Source organism: Cyanistes caeruleus, chromosome 13, assembly GCF_971803275.1.
Source record: "Cyanistes caeruleus chromosome 13, bCyaCae1.hap1.1, whole genome shotgun sequence".
Lineage (NCBI taxonomy): Eukaryota > Metazoa > Chordata > Aves > Passeriformes > Paridae > Cyanistes > Cyanistes caeruleus.
Window position 1 is genome coordinate 13,492,836 of NC_141713.1, and position 17,455 is coordinate 13,510,290.

The window sequence follows — 17,455 nt, forward strand, 5'->3', positions numbered from 1 at the left end:
TAAAATACCTAATCTCCATTAAAAATAAAGCTGCAGAAATACTTAGGTATAGATAACAGCACAAATATAAATTATGCCTTTTTGTGGTTTTATTTTATTTTTTTAATTAATGCATAATTAAGCAAACTTCTTCATTCACTGTGGTCTTTTCATCTAGATTTTAGGAAGTGCAGCAGTACCGAAATGATATTTAGTAGAAGTCTGATACCATCTTTGTGTTTAAAAGTAAAATAGACTTGCATGATTTCCACTGTTTTCAGTTCACCTACAAGTATAGAAATAAGTTAGTTATTTTCTAAATATACTGGAGAATTATTTTGATATAGATGACAATGCAGTAATGTGTTACTTATCACCAAAATAAATAATTTTTGAAAAAATATTATATTTTATTTTATATCACCTATTACTACTATTTCAGGTGAGAATAAATTTGTGAGTTTATTTACTTTATTGTTTTATTTTGTGCTTTTTATGGGTTGATTTAATATACCAGTCTATGTACAAGTTTATTTTATTATTGAATAAATATTTATTTTTCTCATCATAGGCTGAGATTGAGCCTTTCTCCAAGTTGGAGAAGCTGCATCTTTTACAGTAGATTTCTACAATGCCTATTTAAAAAGGACAAAAAAGGGTCAGGTGATATAGGTATTTTGCATATGCGTAGTGTTTTGTGATTAGCTTTATGGATGAAATAGCTTATATTGGGATTTTTTTGGTAGAAAATACTCTTTTTCTTGAGAATTTTGAGACTGTAGGAAGGTTTTTCTAAACATGTTGCTGATGAGCACTTGTGTATAAATGAAGAAATACACAGAGGTGTGGGGAGAGCTGGGTATATTTGGGGATTTTTTAGTGCGGCCATTGCCCGTCTTGCAGCCGTCACTCTCAGCATTAGAGCAGAGCGAAACGTTAATAATCCTGCGTGATGCTCAGATGACACGACAGCATGCCTTGCTGTGCCTGTTATGCAATAAATAATGTACTTAGGCTTCTAACGTCCATGTAAAATGTTTTCAGTTTGTAAATTTTGGAGCAACCAGGTGCTAAGATTCAATTTTGCTTTTATTAGTGTTGGGCCAGCTAGTACACAGGGCGGAAGGTACAATTAAAGCTGTTCTGTACCATATGCTGCCCACAGCAACTTACACAAGGTCAGAGCTAACATTTGTGAGTCAGGACAAATATAAGATCATCTGGAAAGTCTCTAGGGGTACATGGCTGTGGACATTGGATAAAGAGAGGTAGTAAACACTGGTCAGCTGGATTTTTATTTTCTTTCTGTTTCTCGCTCTTTTCTTTCCCCTCCCCATCCCACTAAGAAACGATGAGTTCCAATCCGTCAGCCCAAGAGAGTTTTCCCTGCTCCACTCCATTGGGTTGAACTGCCAATCTGCTGAGCAGTGGTCCCCTGCCAGAAGGGTGTCTTGTCTGCAACAAGCTTTATTAATGCTTAAATTTGAAGGTTATGTCCATTTCCTTGGGCTCATGACAGCAGCCAGGGATGGGCTCAGGTGCTGTAGGGGCAGATCTGTATTTCTCAGAAGGCACACACCAAAGAGGAACGTGCCCGTGCTCAGCACGGTCTGTCTGGAGAAATACAACAGTCTGTGCTGGAGGTGCAGAACCAGAGAGTGGCTTCAGAGAAGAGAGGGACAAACGGAAAAGATGTCCCCTATCCACTGCTGCGTGTGTCTGGGGTCACTGCTGCTGCTGGGGATTCCTCACACAGCTCGAGCTGTGCTGAAATAGGGAGAACAGGTTAAGAAACAGGCGGAGTAGTTTCAACTGTTCTGGTTTTTGTTTCCTGAAAATCTGAATTTAATCAGGAATTTTTGAAGACATGGTTGCATGTGTCCCTTAGTGACAGCATGATTTGAAGAGTCTGGTGAAGAGATTTTGTGTGGAAAATGAAGTATAAAAAGAATCTTCAAGCAATATGTAAATACATATTTCTTTCTGATGTTGTTTTTGCTGCGTTACCTTCTTTTTCTTCCCATCTCTAGTTCATACTAAAATTAAAATAAAAACTACTACTACTAATAATGAAACAACAAACCAGGCCAAAAGATTTCTCTATACTGAATTTGATATTTTTGCTAAGTTTGCCTCTCGCTTTTTAACATGACTTTAAAATTGCCACTCCCTAGGGAAGAAGCTAGGAAGTACTTGTGTTATGTATCTTTACAGTGGGATTCTGCATTTCAAAAATACCCAAATAGGCATGTATAGCATGCCTAAACTGCATAAACATTTATTCAAGATGGAATTCAGTTTAGCTGCTCTAAGAAGTTTGAATTTTATAACATACTTAGAAAATATGATTTGATTTGCAGACAGGAGTATTCTCTTAAAGGAGGCTTTTATTTTCATTTTGGATGGTGTGAAGAGTTTTTTAAATACATGAACCTTTACACCTGGTATTGGAAGCAAAAATATGATTGAGGATGTGGTTATACTGACTTAGTACACTAGGGCTCTTCATTTTATCATCTTGCTTAAATATCAGTTAAACAAGAATTTAGACTGAATCTTGGGTTTGGTTGGGTTTGTTGGTTTTTTTTAAGCTTCTGTCTTGCTGTAAAGAGGAGTATGGAAAACTGTAGTTAATATTCTACATTCCTGAAGTTTTAGTATATGATTTTGTCAGAAATACAATAAACATGAAAACAAGTTTGCTTTTCCTAGAACTGCCTTTCAGCAAAATTAGCTTTTGCTACAAAACCTGCAGATAATACTGTGTAAAGTTTTGCCACATGTACAAATCATTCATCAGTGCACACTTGCATGACTGATGCTGATGGAATGCAGATAGGCTACTTAGCAGAGTTTACAAGCTACAGAATAGGTTATTCATCTTTACTGGTTTCAAAAAATTCTGTCTCAAGCAGCTCGACAAATATTTTCCTGAACTTCCAAGAATTGCTAATAACTATGCTTAAATGAGTAACATAATAAATAATTTCATAAACAGTGTGTGTGATGGGAGCCTTGGTCTTGAGATAGCATGAGCTCATCGGAAGTAAGTTTGGTTGCTTCACTGCTGGTTTTTTAATCTGCTTTTAACATTAATATTAAACATTGATAAATATTTAAGAATTTGAAACAGTAAAATTGCCTGAGAGGATGGATGCCAACAGAAGGACTCCCAAGTGTTATATTTATTAAATGCATTTATAGAACGAGACTTGGAAGTTTTACGTAGCATAAAATTCAGTAAACACAAATCTTCAAATTACTGTTGAAGTTATTGGCACTTGTATTAGTAAACAGAAGCAACAGTGAATAATATTTGAAATGTTTTAGATATATTACGCCCATATAAGTTTGACAGTAGAGTTCATTACCTGTCATAATCACCAAGGCAGATTTCAGAACTGGGACAATACTTTTGTTTTGATTAAACCTGGTGTTGTACAGTTTATGTCTCCGCAGCTCTGAAATCAGCCCCCACCACTACCCCTCATAAAGAAATCTGAGTTGTCATCCTGCCTTTCCTGCCGAAGAGACATAAACCAATTCAGGGTGCAGGAGACTGATGTGGGTCTCTGACTTGACGTCCTCTGCAACTCGTTTGTCCGCCTTGCCTCAGTGGAGGCTATCAACCCTTCAGGAACACCACAGCGTTAGGATTGATGTATATATTAGCACAGCTCCAAAAAAGTCGAGTCCAAGACTTGATAAGTCATGTGAAAAAACTGGTTTTGGCTTGCGTTTATCGGAAGGGAATTTCCCATTCATAATGGTAGAGTGTTTTGCTTGTCAGCATGGAGACACGCTCGGTGCCTTTGGGCACAGTGCTTTTGAGGGGATTAAGGATGGGCTCCTCTTCTACCTGCTGGAGACAGCCTCTTCAAGGAGACTGCAAACAGGCTGACCTTTTAACAGTATTCCTTCCTTGTCTTAGTGGGAATGTCAGCCAGGAAAAACTGGTTTGATGCCTCCTGGATGTCAGTGTTATCAGTTTAATAGCTAAAAGAGGCTGTCTTGAGCAGCCACGTCATATTTTTAACTGCCTTACTAAGCTGTTGCAGAAGAGAAAGCCCTTTAAGTAGGACATTGAGTCCTACTGGGGAGCTGCTGCTCAGCCATTGCCAGCAGCCACAGGGGTACGTTTGGCTGGGTAGGGGTCCCAGTGCCTGTGTGCCTTTCAGAGTGAACAGACCGCTTGCCCTGATGCATTGCTTCCCCGCTTAAAAATAAAATTTCATCCTTTTTGTCAACTTTCTTATTTAAAGCCTTAGTCTTTTGCATCTCATAGACTTTGGGTTAATTTTAGTAAAATCTCTCCCTTGCTTTTAAATTTTGTTTGTAGTAACGCAGCACAAAAAATTATGATTAGGTCATTAACCAGAAAAAACCCGGCGCTCATCTGCAGGTGATCAGATGACATCAGAGGCCTGGTTTTAATTTGTGGGTAGTTCTGATTGTAACTAAAAGAGACTCGCTCCTTTTGTGGAATTGGCTGGCTATTTCCCCACATCTGGAGTTAATGAAGTCTTTGAGACCACATCAGTTGTGTTTTGCCGCAAGAACCCTTTGATCTGAAAAATCTAGACTGGCACAAGTGCAGCTTCATAACATTGCAGCTATGTTTTTGCAAGCTATAGTTAAGATACCAAAACAAGCAGAAACTATATGAAGTTATGCGTCTGTGCTAGGACTTTCATGTAGCTGTTTGGAAGGGCCTCTTTTACGTTTATATGATTCATAACATTTTTATTATGTTAATGGCTTGTACATATGTATTTGTAAATTACACATTTGTAGGAGTTTTTGAGTTTAATTTCCCTTTTGAGATAGCGTTTAATCAGTTTTTATAAATCACTCAATTATGTAAAACGTTAAAATTTCAGTCTGAAGCTTGTATTTACAAATCTCATCGATAATGTTGCAGTTTAAAAGAAGTATAATTCGTCACTGTAGGTGACTTTGCATTAATCAGTGTACATCTCCATGGCAGTGCTAAATGTCATAAAGCTTTGTTTCCACTGCTGTCCTGTGACAGTGATAGATTATCCATCAGCTATAGCATATGCTGTGTTATTCTGCACAACAGAGAACTTGTAAACTAAGCCCAGTTTTACCTAATATGTTTGCAGTCTTATGAGTGCGAGTATTTACAATTTGACAGAGTGACATTTCTGTTAAAATATGTCTCAGGCATGGAATATACATGCATTCATCATATAGAGTAAATACATATGTACTGCGAACATTGCTCAGAATGTATTGTCATTCTGTCACTCAGGTCTGGTAAGCATCTCTATTATTTTACATTTATTCTATAAACTGAAAAATTTCGAGTAAAATATTGAGCAGAAGCTTTCCGGAAAGCTTTCTTTAAAAAAAAAAAAAATTTGTTTTTAATAAAAAACAATGGTAAACGAGCATGTAACTTAAAGTTTTGAGTTTTCCACTTGACTCCTTCTAACCAGGTGTCTGTTTACCTGCTGCCCTTTTCATTACATGGCTCATCCCGACTGCTGTGCCCTGTGCCCATGCCCTGTGCCTTTGTCCCGATTCCACCATTGTGGGATTGCAGAGATTTTGCTGAAATGGGGTTGCTGTGGAGCGAGGCCGGGAGCGCCGTGCCTGGGTGCGGGTGATGTCAGAGGCGCTGGCTCAGGCACATCCCGGCCATTTGCTCCCACAACAGCAGGGCTGCAAAAGCCTTCGGCAGCGGGAGGAGGGGGATTGGGATGCAAATGGAGCGGGACTTGCCCACTTCACTGTCCTCAATGTCCCTATCAGAACAGTCACCCTCTGGGAGGACAATGCTTCTTTTTTAAGGGAACTTAGGCTTTTTTGTTGGCTGGCTTGGTTTTCCTGGCCCTTCTCTTGCTTGGTAAACAACATCTCAGAAAGACCAGGGAGAGTTGTGAATGCTGTAGAAACGTGTGTGCCTGTACGTGCATAGGAAGGGATCGAAATAATCACTTTTGAATGTTAGGGAGTAGTGTGCTTTTTAAGTTGCGTTATATAAGCTTTAAAGTTGTGAAATTATTCTTCATACATGTATTTATGAAGTCACCTGTATATAACAAGAAAAATAAACAGTTAAAATACCGCATTTTTTACTTTATAGCAAAAAGATGCTCCAGTTTCAATGCTACATTTTTATATTTTTTGTTGTATATGTTGATTTGCTTTTTATTTATCTTCTAACACATGCTAATCATTGCAATATTCGGTATGGAACAACTAGTTACAGGTAGAGTCCTTGACTCTGTGAATACTGGGCCTTGTTCATTTTACTTAACTTATTCCTGAATACACTTTACATTTCTCCTTAGAGGTGCTGCAGTGAAAGACTTTGAGTCATTATGTTTATTTGGCATCTTACATTTTTAACTTGAAAAGAAAATTTGTTGCTTGCAAGCTGAGAATGGGCATTCCACTGGTGTGTTAATACTGAAGAAACAATAATACTGCTTTTCTTTAATGCTAGGCCAGTGTGAAAATTACATGCTCGCTGTTGCAGTTTAAGATTATTCCTGAGGACTTGCATGCATGTATTTCTGATGACTCTCCAAAGACGTGCGAGTTTCTGAATGGATGATAAAACGGTTGCATTAAAATCTTTCCAATTGTCGCTGGATGTTCTTTTTCTTTCTGATTGTTGGGATGCCAGCTCATTAAATATTCAAACAGGCATACAGTTGTTTTAAAATAAAATTTGTTTGCGGCCCTGTTGTTTTATCTTGCTTTTTTATCTTGAGCAACAAGTCTGTGCTAGTCGTGTACTTAGAAAGCAAAATCAGCATTCAGGCTTTTATCAGGCCACCTGGCTGAGTTGGCACACCAGAAAGTGTGTTGCTAGGATCATTCTACTGTAGTTCCTCTGTACTGTGGCAACTTGCTAAAAAGCAAATAAAACAAGGGCAACAAATGCTGCGGCTTGCTACACTGTTCTTTTTTTATTTGTGCTTTCTCTCTATCTCTATGCTGTTGTGTTTTTTTTAATGCATGACACCCAGTTATTGCTAACCTGCTTTTATTGCTCTCCAATATGTAGGTGTATGCACCATCCCCAAGTTCTGATGATTTCAACAGAGAATCTCCAAGTTACCCATCTCCTAAGCCACCGAGCAGTATGTTTGCTAGCACTTTCTTTATGCAAGGTGGGTAAAATGTCACTTGTCCTTTAGGCAGAAATCTGCAGTCAGACTCTTTTACTGGGTGAATGAGGAAGTGTAAAGAGAGCATATTGTGCTAGAGCCTATGGTTAAGTTTTATATACTTCTGAAACAGTTAGATGAAGGGAACTGTCTGTTGATGTAAAGTTTTTCTCATGACATTAATTGCTGACTGAAATTTGAAGGGATTACACACCAGGCCAGATGGACAGAATTCCCATCCTTTGATTTGTAGGGGCTTCAGAGCAGCACACTGGAGTGATAGAGAAAAATGAGGTGGGGGCTTATTGACTCTTCTGGAATTTGACTGTACAATATCAGCTAACAGTCTTATGTTCTCAAATGCTTGTATATCCAGCATGCCAGAAAAAAGGGGGTAGCACTGAACGAAACAAGAGCAGAATCCATTTCCTCAGCCTCACGTCACACAGTTAACTCGTGCTGCAGTCTGGTGAGGGTTTGGAGCACATTGAGAGCTCAGAGTCTCAGTACGGGAGTTCACAGAGCACTTCAGTTTGTGCTACAGAAGGGAAACTGCACTGACACACAGGCTAAGGCTTATGTAATGTAGTCATTTCAGCTACTTAAATCTGCTATTTTGAAATGTTTTTTTACTTTTGTGGTGCTGAGGTATCTTAGACTATAAATTGCTTGTTTTAGGTAAATAGATGTTTCGCAGTGTATGTTTATGATAAGTTCTGTTTGGCCAAACTTCTTACTCCTCCACCTCCTTTTTTATTATTTCTTTCAGTCTGGACTTTTTATCAACACTCTTGATTTAAGTCTGGCCTTACTGAAGGTCTGTGTAATTAGCAGAAGTGCTTGGTATTTTCTCAGCTGTGGTTGGATTATATTTCAGCTATAAAGCCTCTGTTGTTTCTTTGTTTATTTTTTTTTTAATAAATATAGCAATAGTGTGGTGGTATGAAAATAGAAGATACAGCATAAACTGGTCACTATTTCCCCACTGATGTTAGTCTTAGTAACTAAACTCTATTTGTTTAAAATAATTTTGTAAAGGAACTGAGAAATTAGTATTCTTCATAAAATGTATTTTTCTTGTTTTCTTTTCTGCTGAAAAAATACTGTAAAAAAAAAAGATGGGACCCACAATTCTTCTGACCTCTGGAGTTCATCCAATGGCATGAGCCAGCCTGGCTATGGTGGGATGCTTGGAGGCTCTTCTTCCCACATGTCCCAGTCCGGCAGTTACGGCAGCCTGCACACACACGACCGTTTGGTAAGACTCAGCACACACTAATGTGTTTAAAATCATGTATGGAGATCTAACTTAGGAGAATTGACTTCTCATTCGCTGCTCATATCTGTCAGTTAAAAACCCAGTTGTTAGAAATCACAAACTTTGTGTATTAGATTTATGTCCTTTCAGTTATGTCTTGTATAAATGAAAATCTGTGTCTGTGTAGTGGTGGGTTCTGAGGATGGATGAGTCCCTTTCTTCTGTACTAAAGATCTGGGTGTTACATGTTTTAGTATCTTAAAATATCAACATTTATTTAAGGGCTGCTTAATGTCTTATGTCTGCTTCTCTTCTCTCCAGAGCTATCCCCCGCATTCAGTCTCACCTACAGATATAAATGCCAGTCTTCCTCCAATGTCCAGCTTCCATCGTGGCAGTACCAGCAGTTCACCTTATGTAGCTGCCTCACACACTCCACCTGTCAATGGATCAGATAATATTCTGGGTAAAGAGTTCTTCCTGCTTTTTTTTTTCATTTTACAAGAAAATGAAATTTAGGACTGCATGACGCACAAAATTAGTAAGATTTAATTTATGGCATGCTTGTAGATCAGGAAAAATTCACCACTGTGATATTTCTGTCCTCAGTATGGCTGAAATGAGGCAAATTGTTTTTCAGTCAGCTTAAGACTTACCCATTTACTTGCTTTCACAGTCAAGCCTGTGATGTATCTGGCTTAATGGCTGCTGTCCCTCCAGAGTTTAGTTCATGTGCGTGTCCATATAGGAAGTTCTGGCACTGAAGTTTCCAGGGCTGCTGTGTCACCAAAGCACTGCTCTGGAGAAAGACAGGAAGGCTGTTTCTTAGGGGAGGTTGATAAAGTGCATCGTAAATTCCTCTCTTAACTGTTTTAGAGATTACAGAGTAGCCAGCATGGTGGCTGGTTTAGTCTTCCCTGTGCTCACCTAGGAAGTAAGAAATACAGGATGATCATCTGTTCCTTGCACATATTTGTTTGTCTTAAGATACAGCTGTAGAAGTTAGATGCTTGTAGATGCCCCTTATTGATTTGATAGCGTTTGCACTTAGCTTCATTTTAAGGAAGTGGAAATTAGTTAGGGTGACTATGTTAGCTTTGATTTGGGAGCATGTTTTACACCAAGATGTTTAAACAGAACCCAGTTAGTGAATCTGCATGGGAAATTCAGGCTGGAAAATCCAAGTTTGTCATAAACTTGGAAACAGTGTTCATTGCATTATTTGGATTTCTGATGTGAATGGCTTACATTCACATTCAATACATTTTTTGGCTTTAGAAGTTGATAATTGGAGAAAGAAGACTTGCTTTTAAAGAGTCTGTCTTCTACAGCAAAGCAGATATTTTGGAGGATTCAGTTCCTCTCTGTGTTTCCAATTGGCAGGGCTTCAGACTTCCTCTTGGCTTGATGGCGTGTGGAGCAAAAGGGCACGCAAAGCTGCTGACATGCAACTGAGAGCAGGGGTGACAGAAAGCTTGGTGCATCAGAGCTTTTCAGGGACTTTTTAAACCAAAGATGAGAGCACAACACAGGGAATTAGAGCAGGGGGAGCAAGGAGACACATAAGGAACTGTTCTGCGAATTTGGCTTTAAGAATTAATTAAATGTGCAGTACTTCAGTGATAGAAGTTTAGAAATAAGCTGCAATAATGTAATTTTCTGATTTTCATTTTTCTTTTCACATTTCATTAAAATTAGACTATGATCCTAGAAAATAATTTGTCTTTTTTCAGCTACTTTCATTTGTTGATCCTTAAGTTATCACGGTGATACTGTGTTTGACTTTTAAGAGGAGAGCATCTAAATGTAAATCTAATTGTTTTAATTAAATTTTTAAGTCTAATGAGAACTGATTCTCTTGACACTGACTTCCTCAGACAATCCATTTAAAAAGTGGTTGCTCAACTGTATGTGATGAATAAAATAATAAAAATAAATAAAATTTTGGCTTTAAAAATAAGTGTTGGTTTTACTTTCCACATTACAGGAAACAGAGGAAATGGTGCTGGAAGCTCACAGACAGGTGATGCACTTGGAAAGGCATTGGCCTCTGTAAGTAGCAGTTAGAATATTCGAATCTGAAACACATATTTTAATCCATTATTTACATGTCATTCATTTTATAATATCAAATCAGGAATTTTCACGTATGAAATCAAAACAATGTACTATGATGCAATTTCCTATACTAGAAAAATGTCCTTTTAAAATGCAAGTGAAAGTGAAAAGTGCTTTTATTTGGAGAAGACTCATTCTGAATTCCTTTTTCTTCAGGTGATCAAAAGATTTAACGCAGATCTGGTTTAAAAATCTGGTTAGACAAAGTAAAAGATAATCATAAAAAGTTGATTTTAATTTTTTTTCTCTAGTGTTTTAGGGAAAGTCAAATATTTTTAACATTAGTCTTAGAGCAGATCTTGTCTCAAGGTTTAAAATGTTTCCTCAATGGCCTTATAAAACGGAGAGGTTTTGAATGCTGTGTTGTATAGCTAGAATCTATGGAACAGCCTTTAGAGTGTTGTATATGCATAAATTCAAACTTTTAACTTCTGTTGGAATAATGTAAAACATGGCAATTATCTTCAATCTACTATAAGCTGTTTCCGTATGCATGCATACAGTAATTATTTTTTCATTAGTACAATCAGATGTACTTTTAATAAAAGAAAAATTGATACACAGCAGCAGAAATTTCAGAGCTGGGAACGGTGGCTGGGGAAGCACTTTATGTTTCTTATTTGGAGCTTATATGGAGCAGACTTTGCAATCCTAAATGACCATTCCTATGTTGGGTTCTGCCTCCCTCACCTCATACCAGTGAATGCAAATGTGCATATTCATGCAGATCCTGTTACCCTTGCATCTCTCAGAGGGTCATATGTTAGAAGATTACCAGATCTGATAATGTCTGTAATGTCCATATTGGGGAGGAGAACTGTGACCTACTGGCTTTGAGGAGAAAAATGTCTTTGTTGCTTTCGGGGATTCAGCAAGTAGATAACAATTTGGGAGTCCAGAGGGCAGTTAACGCTCTCTTTGGTCCGTTTGAGACCTGTCAGAAAAGAACAGGGATCATTTTGCTTCCTAGAAATAGCAATGCTCATACACCCCAGGCTGTTCATTGCTCTGCAGATGTATTTGGGTGTCTGCTGTTCTGTAGCCGGAACAAAATTTCCTTGTTAAGTCTGACACGCTGGCCAGTTAGACCTGCGGGACTTGATGACATTTTCCACTGCTCTCCTTTTCTAAATGATTTTCTCATCCTTTCAGGTATTTTTGTCCAAGTCACTAGCTGAGAAAGCTAGGCTGATGTTTTGAGGAAAAACTAAATATATTACGAGTGGAAGTCAGGGCAGAAATGTTTAATCTAACTGGTGGGTGGGCTCTGGTTGTCATAGAAACTTGTTTCTGTCATCCCGTGTTGTTGCTTGGCAGGAGCAGCCAGGTCATTCCATAAATCATTTCTGTCATAGCTGATGGTGATGCATTCCATCTGCTCTATCAGTGCATGCCATAGTCTGCACACTTCAAATCCCTCGCCTCATCCATCTGCTTCCCCCGCACCCCGCACCACGCGCACCCAGTACACTCCTTGCGCTCGTTCAGCGAGAGCGCGGCTCGCGGCTGGGCGAGGAGGGAGGTGGGCTCTCCTGCAGGTGAAGCTGACACACATGAATTTTGACAGCTAGGAAATCAAGAGTATTTTTCTGTTTGAACAAAGTTTTATTTAAATACTGCGATTGTCGTGCCTTTTTTTTTTTTCCCTAAGATGCCACTATATTCCTTTCTGTTTTGATTTTAAATGCTGCCGCTGCAACTGTTGAGAGGAATTTCTAGTTCTAAAATTCTGTTGATGTACATCTCACAATAGGCCTTTCATGTGTGAAACATCAGAGGATACGACATTTGTTCTTCAGTTTAGGTATTAAAGACCATACAGAATAGTATGTGATTAAACATGTAAGGCCAGATAATACATTTGCAAAGGTTCTTTTATTTTAGGTTTAAGCCTGGATAATTGTGGTCTTAATCTCAGGGTAGGCAAGAAAGAGAATTGTACATGAAAGTATTTACACAAAGTTCCCAAAGCCCTGTGGATTATGCATTAGTTTGGATAATGAACTAGTATAGATAGAAAGAAAAGAAAATCTGGGTATTCGTGCCATTTCTAATGTGTTTCCCTGAACGTTTGCCAAACAATAACCCTTTAAGATTGTGCCCATGGAGGGTTATATGGCAGGAGAAACATCTGGTTTATTTCATTGCCTAATGCCAAATCAAAACACTTGGTCTTTAATTTAGAGGAGATCAAACAGGAGGACTGTTTAACTTTGTTGATTATATCAGACCTCTTTGTGATAACTTATGTTTTGATTCCTACCTCAGCACTAGGGTAAAGGCCTTTGTACCGTCTCGGTAGTTAAATAGCCACTGGTCCCTTCACAAAAGAAAAGAAAATGTAGGGAAGTTGACTTCTAAAAGTAATTCATGAATTAAGTTTCTTTGTTGCTTTAGACTCAATAACATTAACATAACAAAGCCTAACTGAAATGTACACTGTAGTGTTTAAAAAATTGGACTAACAGCTCTGAGGTTTGGCTCTGCAGGCTCTCAATTGTGCAGCTTTTGTTTAAGAGCCTTTTCATTAGACCCTGGCATATTGGCACCCCACTGATTGGAATGGACCATGACTGATAGGAGGAGGAGTCTCATTTGTTGCAGTAAAATGAGTCATGTTACCGTTTAAGCCTGGCAGAAGGTGTCAGGGTTGTTCATCATTGGTCATTTAACAGCACAGCAGCCAGGGACTGCATGCAGAATGAATTCTGACCTCATGTTTTAGTTGGGGCTTTGCTGTACTGTAGATTTTCCCTGTTATAAAATACAGCAAAATAAAACTAGCAGGTAGACCTGTGGAAAATGAGCAGTTTCAAAGAAAACTTTGTGGCCTTCGACTTTATTTTAATTTTCTGTATCTTATCTGACTGAGACTCTCTACAGTTCTTACACTAACAGCCAAGATTTATTTTTGTGCTGATGTACAATGCATGAATTTCCTCCGGTAGTATGAGGTAGTTTGTTCTAAATATATTTTCTTTCTAGCATGTATGAAAAGGAGGAAGCATTTCCATTAGGGAATTGATGGTCTTTTCTAATGGAAAAGTATAATATACCAGGAAGGAGCATGTGGTCTATCAGGTCCTGGTTTTGTCAGATCACAAAATACAATATGGAACTTAATGAAGTTATTGTCAGCTAAATGCTGAAATGTCATATTGTCTGTGTGAAGAGACATCAACCACACTGCCAGTGAAGATTTTTTTAACTGCCATCTGATGACTAACAAATCCTGGTCTCTGCTCAAGTAAAACAGGTTTGAACCAATGACCTATAAAAATATGTTCTGAAATCCATAGTCAGCCTCTAAATCTATTCAATTCCCTTCATAAAATTAATTTTCCCAGTGTCTTGAGATTTTAATTTTTAATTAAAGCTCTAAGCATTATGTCTTCTATTTTTACAAATAGTTTTTCATTTCATTAATAGCAAGGAAAGAATTGTTTTAAGTTGAAGTTCAGTATCTCAGGAGGCTAATTGATACTGAAATAAGAGAGAAACATGTTATGTGCTGCAATACATTGCAAGAGAAACAAAATTTCAAGTGCTTTTTGTTTGGTAGGTGCCAGTAATAAGAAAGCCTGAATGATTTCTTGGTGTTTTGTGAAGGATTAATATTTAGCAGATAACACGTGTTGACTGCTAAAATCTCTCTCTAAAGTTTGGAAAGTCATTATTCATTGGCATTTTCCTGAAGTTTTCTTTGATATAATTAGCTGTGTACTGTGAACTCTTACGTGAATCGTTCCCCTGCAGAGACAGAAAGGCTGTAATTTCTGCTGCTCTTAAATAAGCAGGAAGGTCAGTTATACTTGTGTCACTATGAAATACAGGCTGTGCTTATTTGGACAGCTGCTTGAAAATGAAAGTTCTTTGGACATTTTTAGAGCCTTGAGTGTAATAAAGTAGAGCTGTGATTGAAGGATCAAATTGCATTTTTTATCAATCCACAATCAAGAGTGACAATTAAAACATGAAAAAGAATCCTAATAGCTTCTTTTCCTGTGTATTGTAACATATATTGATATATAATCTCTTTGTCTGTTGTCAGATTTATTCTCCTGATCATACCAGCAGTAGTTTTCCATCGAATCCATCAACACCAGTTGGGTCACCATCACCTCTTACAGGTACAGACTGGCCATTTGTCAATACCTTGTTTGTTGTTTCTAAGATGTCCTGTTATGAATCACAAGGAAATCAGCATTAACTTCCTTGCATGACTGCTTGCGCATTTTGGTTATTTTTCCATTGTATAAAACAAAGATTTATAAATCCAGATTCTTAGACATTTTGTTAGGGGCATTCACTTCAGTCCTGGCAACTTGCTTTGAAAATTAGCTAATTAAAATAATGTTTGGAAGCATTAACTGGCCATATATTATCAGGGCTATAAAGGTATCTGTACAGATTTGCACTGTTTGAGAGAAAGAAGAGTGATTTGATTTGAGTTTTTTTTCAGCTATATGTTAAAGCTCTGCGGCAGCTTTCAGTGACAAACACAGCAGATGTGTGTTCCCTCTAATGAAAATATAGTAGGCTATGAGACTATCCAATTTTTACACAAGATAGCTTTTCATTCATATATTTCATGAATGTTTTCATTCTATGGGAGAAGAATTTCTGGCATTTTTCAAAATAAATGCTGTGTATTGCAGCCACCTCTGTCACCTGTGCTTTGTGTGTTTGTAGTGTGAATGTGGGAAGAAGCATTCCAGTGTGGAGATGAACTGTGGGCAGCTGCCTACAGCTATTAGTGGTAGTGCAGCTTTCACAGACACTGTGGCCTCAGCTGTCTAGTAAAAGTTGAACAGCTGTTCTCCATATAGAGAGGACTGTGAAAGCTCCATTGACTTAAATTTGTTGTTTAACAAAGAACTAGAATTACAAGTAAGATGATGTAACTTTAACCCTGTTCTTTCCTATAGTGCAATTTGTTAAATTATTTAACATTTATACAACAGTCTGTTTCCCTATTCTCTGCTGTTTAATATATCCCTGCAGGCTCCTGGCCATTGGTCACTTTTCTATAAATGTTGTACTTTTTATAAAACATTAAAATTACCTTAAGGTGAAAAGGGCACAGAACGAGCTTAGCTGGACACTTTTGTAACCTAGAAGAACAAATTAGTAAAGTTATTGCATGCAAAATACACTCATAATCATATGGATGTGAATATGCATATCTCTATATGCAGTGTCACTCAAAACCTCCATCATTCATGCTTCACTCCTGTTTAATGGACACTGCTCTGGTTTCCTGTGGATGTAATGGATTAATGAATATCTGACATGGCTTACCTGAGCAGCTGCTTTGGGCATTTCTTTTCTATTACTGAATAATCCATGCTGAATTGAGTAATGATGGGATTAATGGGATTTTTGATTTAGTGATTACAGTTGACAAAAAATGTTTTGTGTATTCTGTTGAAAAGGCAGATCAGAGCAGAAAATTATTATTATTTTCATTTTAACATCAAAGCAAGTATTGAAAATATTTCGTGGCTGGAAGAAAGAAGTTCTGACATTTCAAAGTATTTAAAATTTTAAAGATACCAAGGAGGTTTTTTTTTTCCGAGAGTTGCCTAATGAGATACTGCACCTCATTTTGTAAGCATGAAAGCACTAATTTCTGAGTTTAGAGAACAAATTTGAGGTCACTAAAATTTGTGTTTTCCTTTTGCTGTTGTCGTCTTTGTCTGTTGCAACCTGTATGAAATCTACAATATTTCTGCTTTGTGTTCCTTATTCTGGATTCTGATGGTTAAGACAGTAGTAAATGTAAGCAAATAATACTGAAATAATTTTCAGGCTCAAACTTAGCATCTGCTTCACATTTATACCCTCCCACCCCCTTTAATTTCAGTGATACAGAATTTATCAAGCCTTTGGTAAATTGCTCCAGTAGTTAATTACCTTCATTTATGAATCTGGACTTTTATCTTTATTCCCAGATGAGTCACTAAGAACACAGTGAAGCACAATGTGAAGTAATTACTACTGCATTTATTGCTATTTATACTCCTGGTAGCCATTTTCTGTCTTGACCCAAAAAGTTATTGCAGATAAAACAAATGTTTTATGTATACTGAAATAATATATTTTGGAGCATTTTAGCCTTCATTGTGTTTTTTCCCCTTTTGCAGTTAGGTATTTGTTTAGTTAGCATTCATAGTATTGCAGATTGCTTAAATCATAATTTGCCCATCCTTTAATTGTGAATTACGGTAGGAGTACTGCGTTTACCAGGGAAAGCACTGACGGATACCAGCGTCAGGAGACCTTGGGGTTCGTAAGCTCATGACTGACTCCTTGGCTTGTATGTTGCTGAATGAGGATTAATGACCTTTTTTAATTCAGTTAAGTAAAAGCTTGAAGAACAACTTGATGAAAACCCTCAAGTATTACGAGACAATAGTGTATGTCTCGCCTGCCCTGCCCTCATTTAATTTCTAATTTTACATAAACATGCCCAGAGCTGAGCGTCTTGCATAGCTTTAATGATTGTGTACACGCATGTGAAGTTTATATAGGGATCTGAATGGTGGGAGCCTCGGTATTTTAAGAATCCTTCTGCAGGATCAGAGGCATTCAGGAGGTTCAGTGGGCTCTGAGCGTGCAAAGCCAGCCCTCTGCAGCTCCAAGTATGTTTGAAAGGGGAGCCAGAGGATTAGTGTTGGGGAGACTCGGGGTAAGAACAATACTGCAGTGATTGCTGTCGGTGACCCCTGTAAATCCTAACACTTGCCTGGCTTATTTGTTTTTTAATGCTGCTGTGTTGGTGCTGCACTAAAAGCTGCAGTTGTTAATTGCAGGGCTTGTGGTGCCAGGATGCTTTTTAACATAATTGGTGGATTTCATGCACGAACTTCTAGGAGGGGGAGTGGAATGAGGCAAGCAGGAAATCGGTGCCATCTGGCAACCTGCAGCCATGGAGGCAGAGTGCCACTGCTTG

At 37.9% G+C, this 17,455-nt stretch overlaps 1 protein-coding gene and 1 long non-coding RNA gene across 33 annotated transcripts in view; one reads left to right on the top strand and one right to left on the bottom strand.

The window, feature by feature from the left end:
• The window catches only part of TCF12 (transcription factor 12), a 194,452-nt gene that overhangs the window by 157,623 nt on the left and 19,374 nt on the right, over positions 1–17,455 (top strand). For all 31 annotated transcript variants that reach the window (XM_086848994.1, XM_086849006.1, XM_086848995.1 and 28 more), the window contains 5 exons: positions 7,022–7,127; positions 8,243–8,382; positions 8,704–8,848; positions 10,370–10,434; positions 14,552–14,630. In XM_086848994.1, the coding sequence (XP_086705120.1) occupies positions 7,022–7,127; positions 8,243–8,382; positions 8,704–8,848; positions 10,370–10,434; positions 14,552–14,630 (535 nt within the window). The remainder of the gene's footprint in view (positions 1–7,021; positions 7,128–8,242; positions 8,383–8,703; positions 8,849–10,369; positions 10,435–14,551; positions 14,631–17,455) is intronic.
• The window catches only part of LOC111934162 (uncharacterized), a 63,147-nt gene continuing 54,730 nt past the window's right edge, over positions 9,039–17,455 (bottom strand). The window contains exons 4-5 of one of the 2 annotated variants that reach the window (XR_015275825.1): positions 15,566–15,614; positions 9,039–9,181 (exon numbers count right to left, since the gene is read on the bottom strand). This is a non-coding gene — a long non-coding RNA (uncharacterized LOC111934162). The remainder of the gene's footprint in view (positions 9,182–15,565; positions 15,615–17,455) is intronic. The other variant, XR_015275827.1, reaches the window with a different exon arrangement.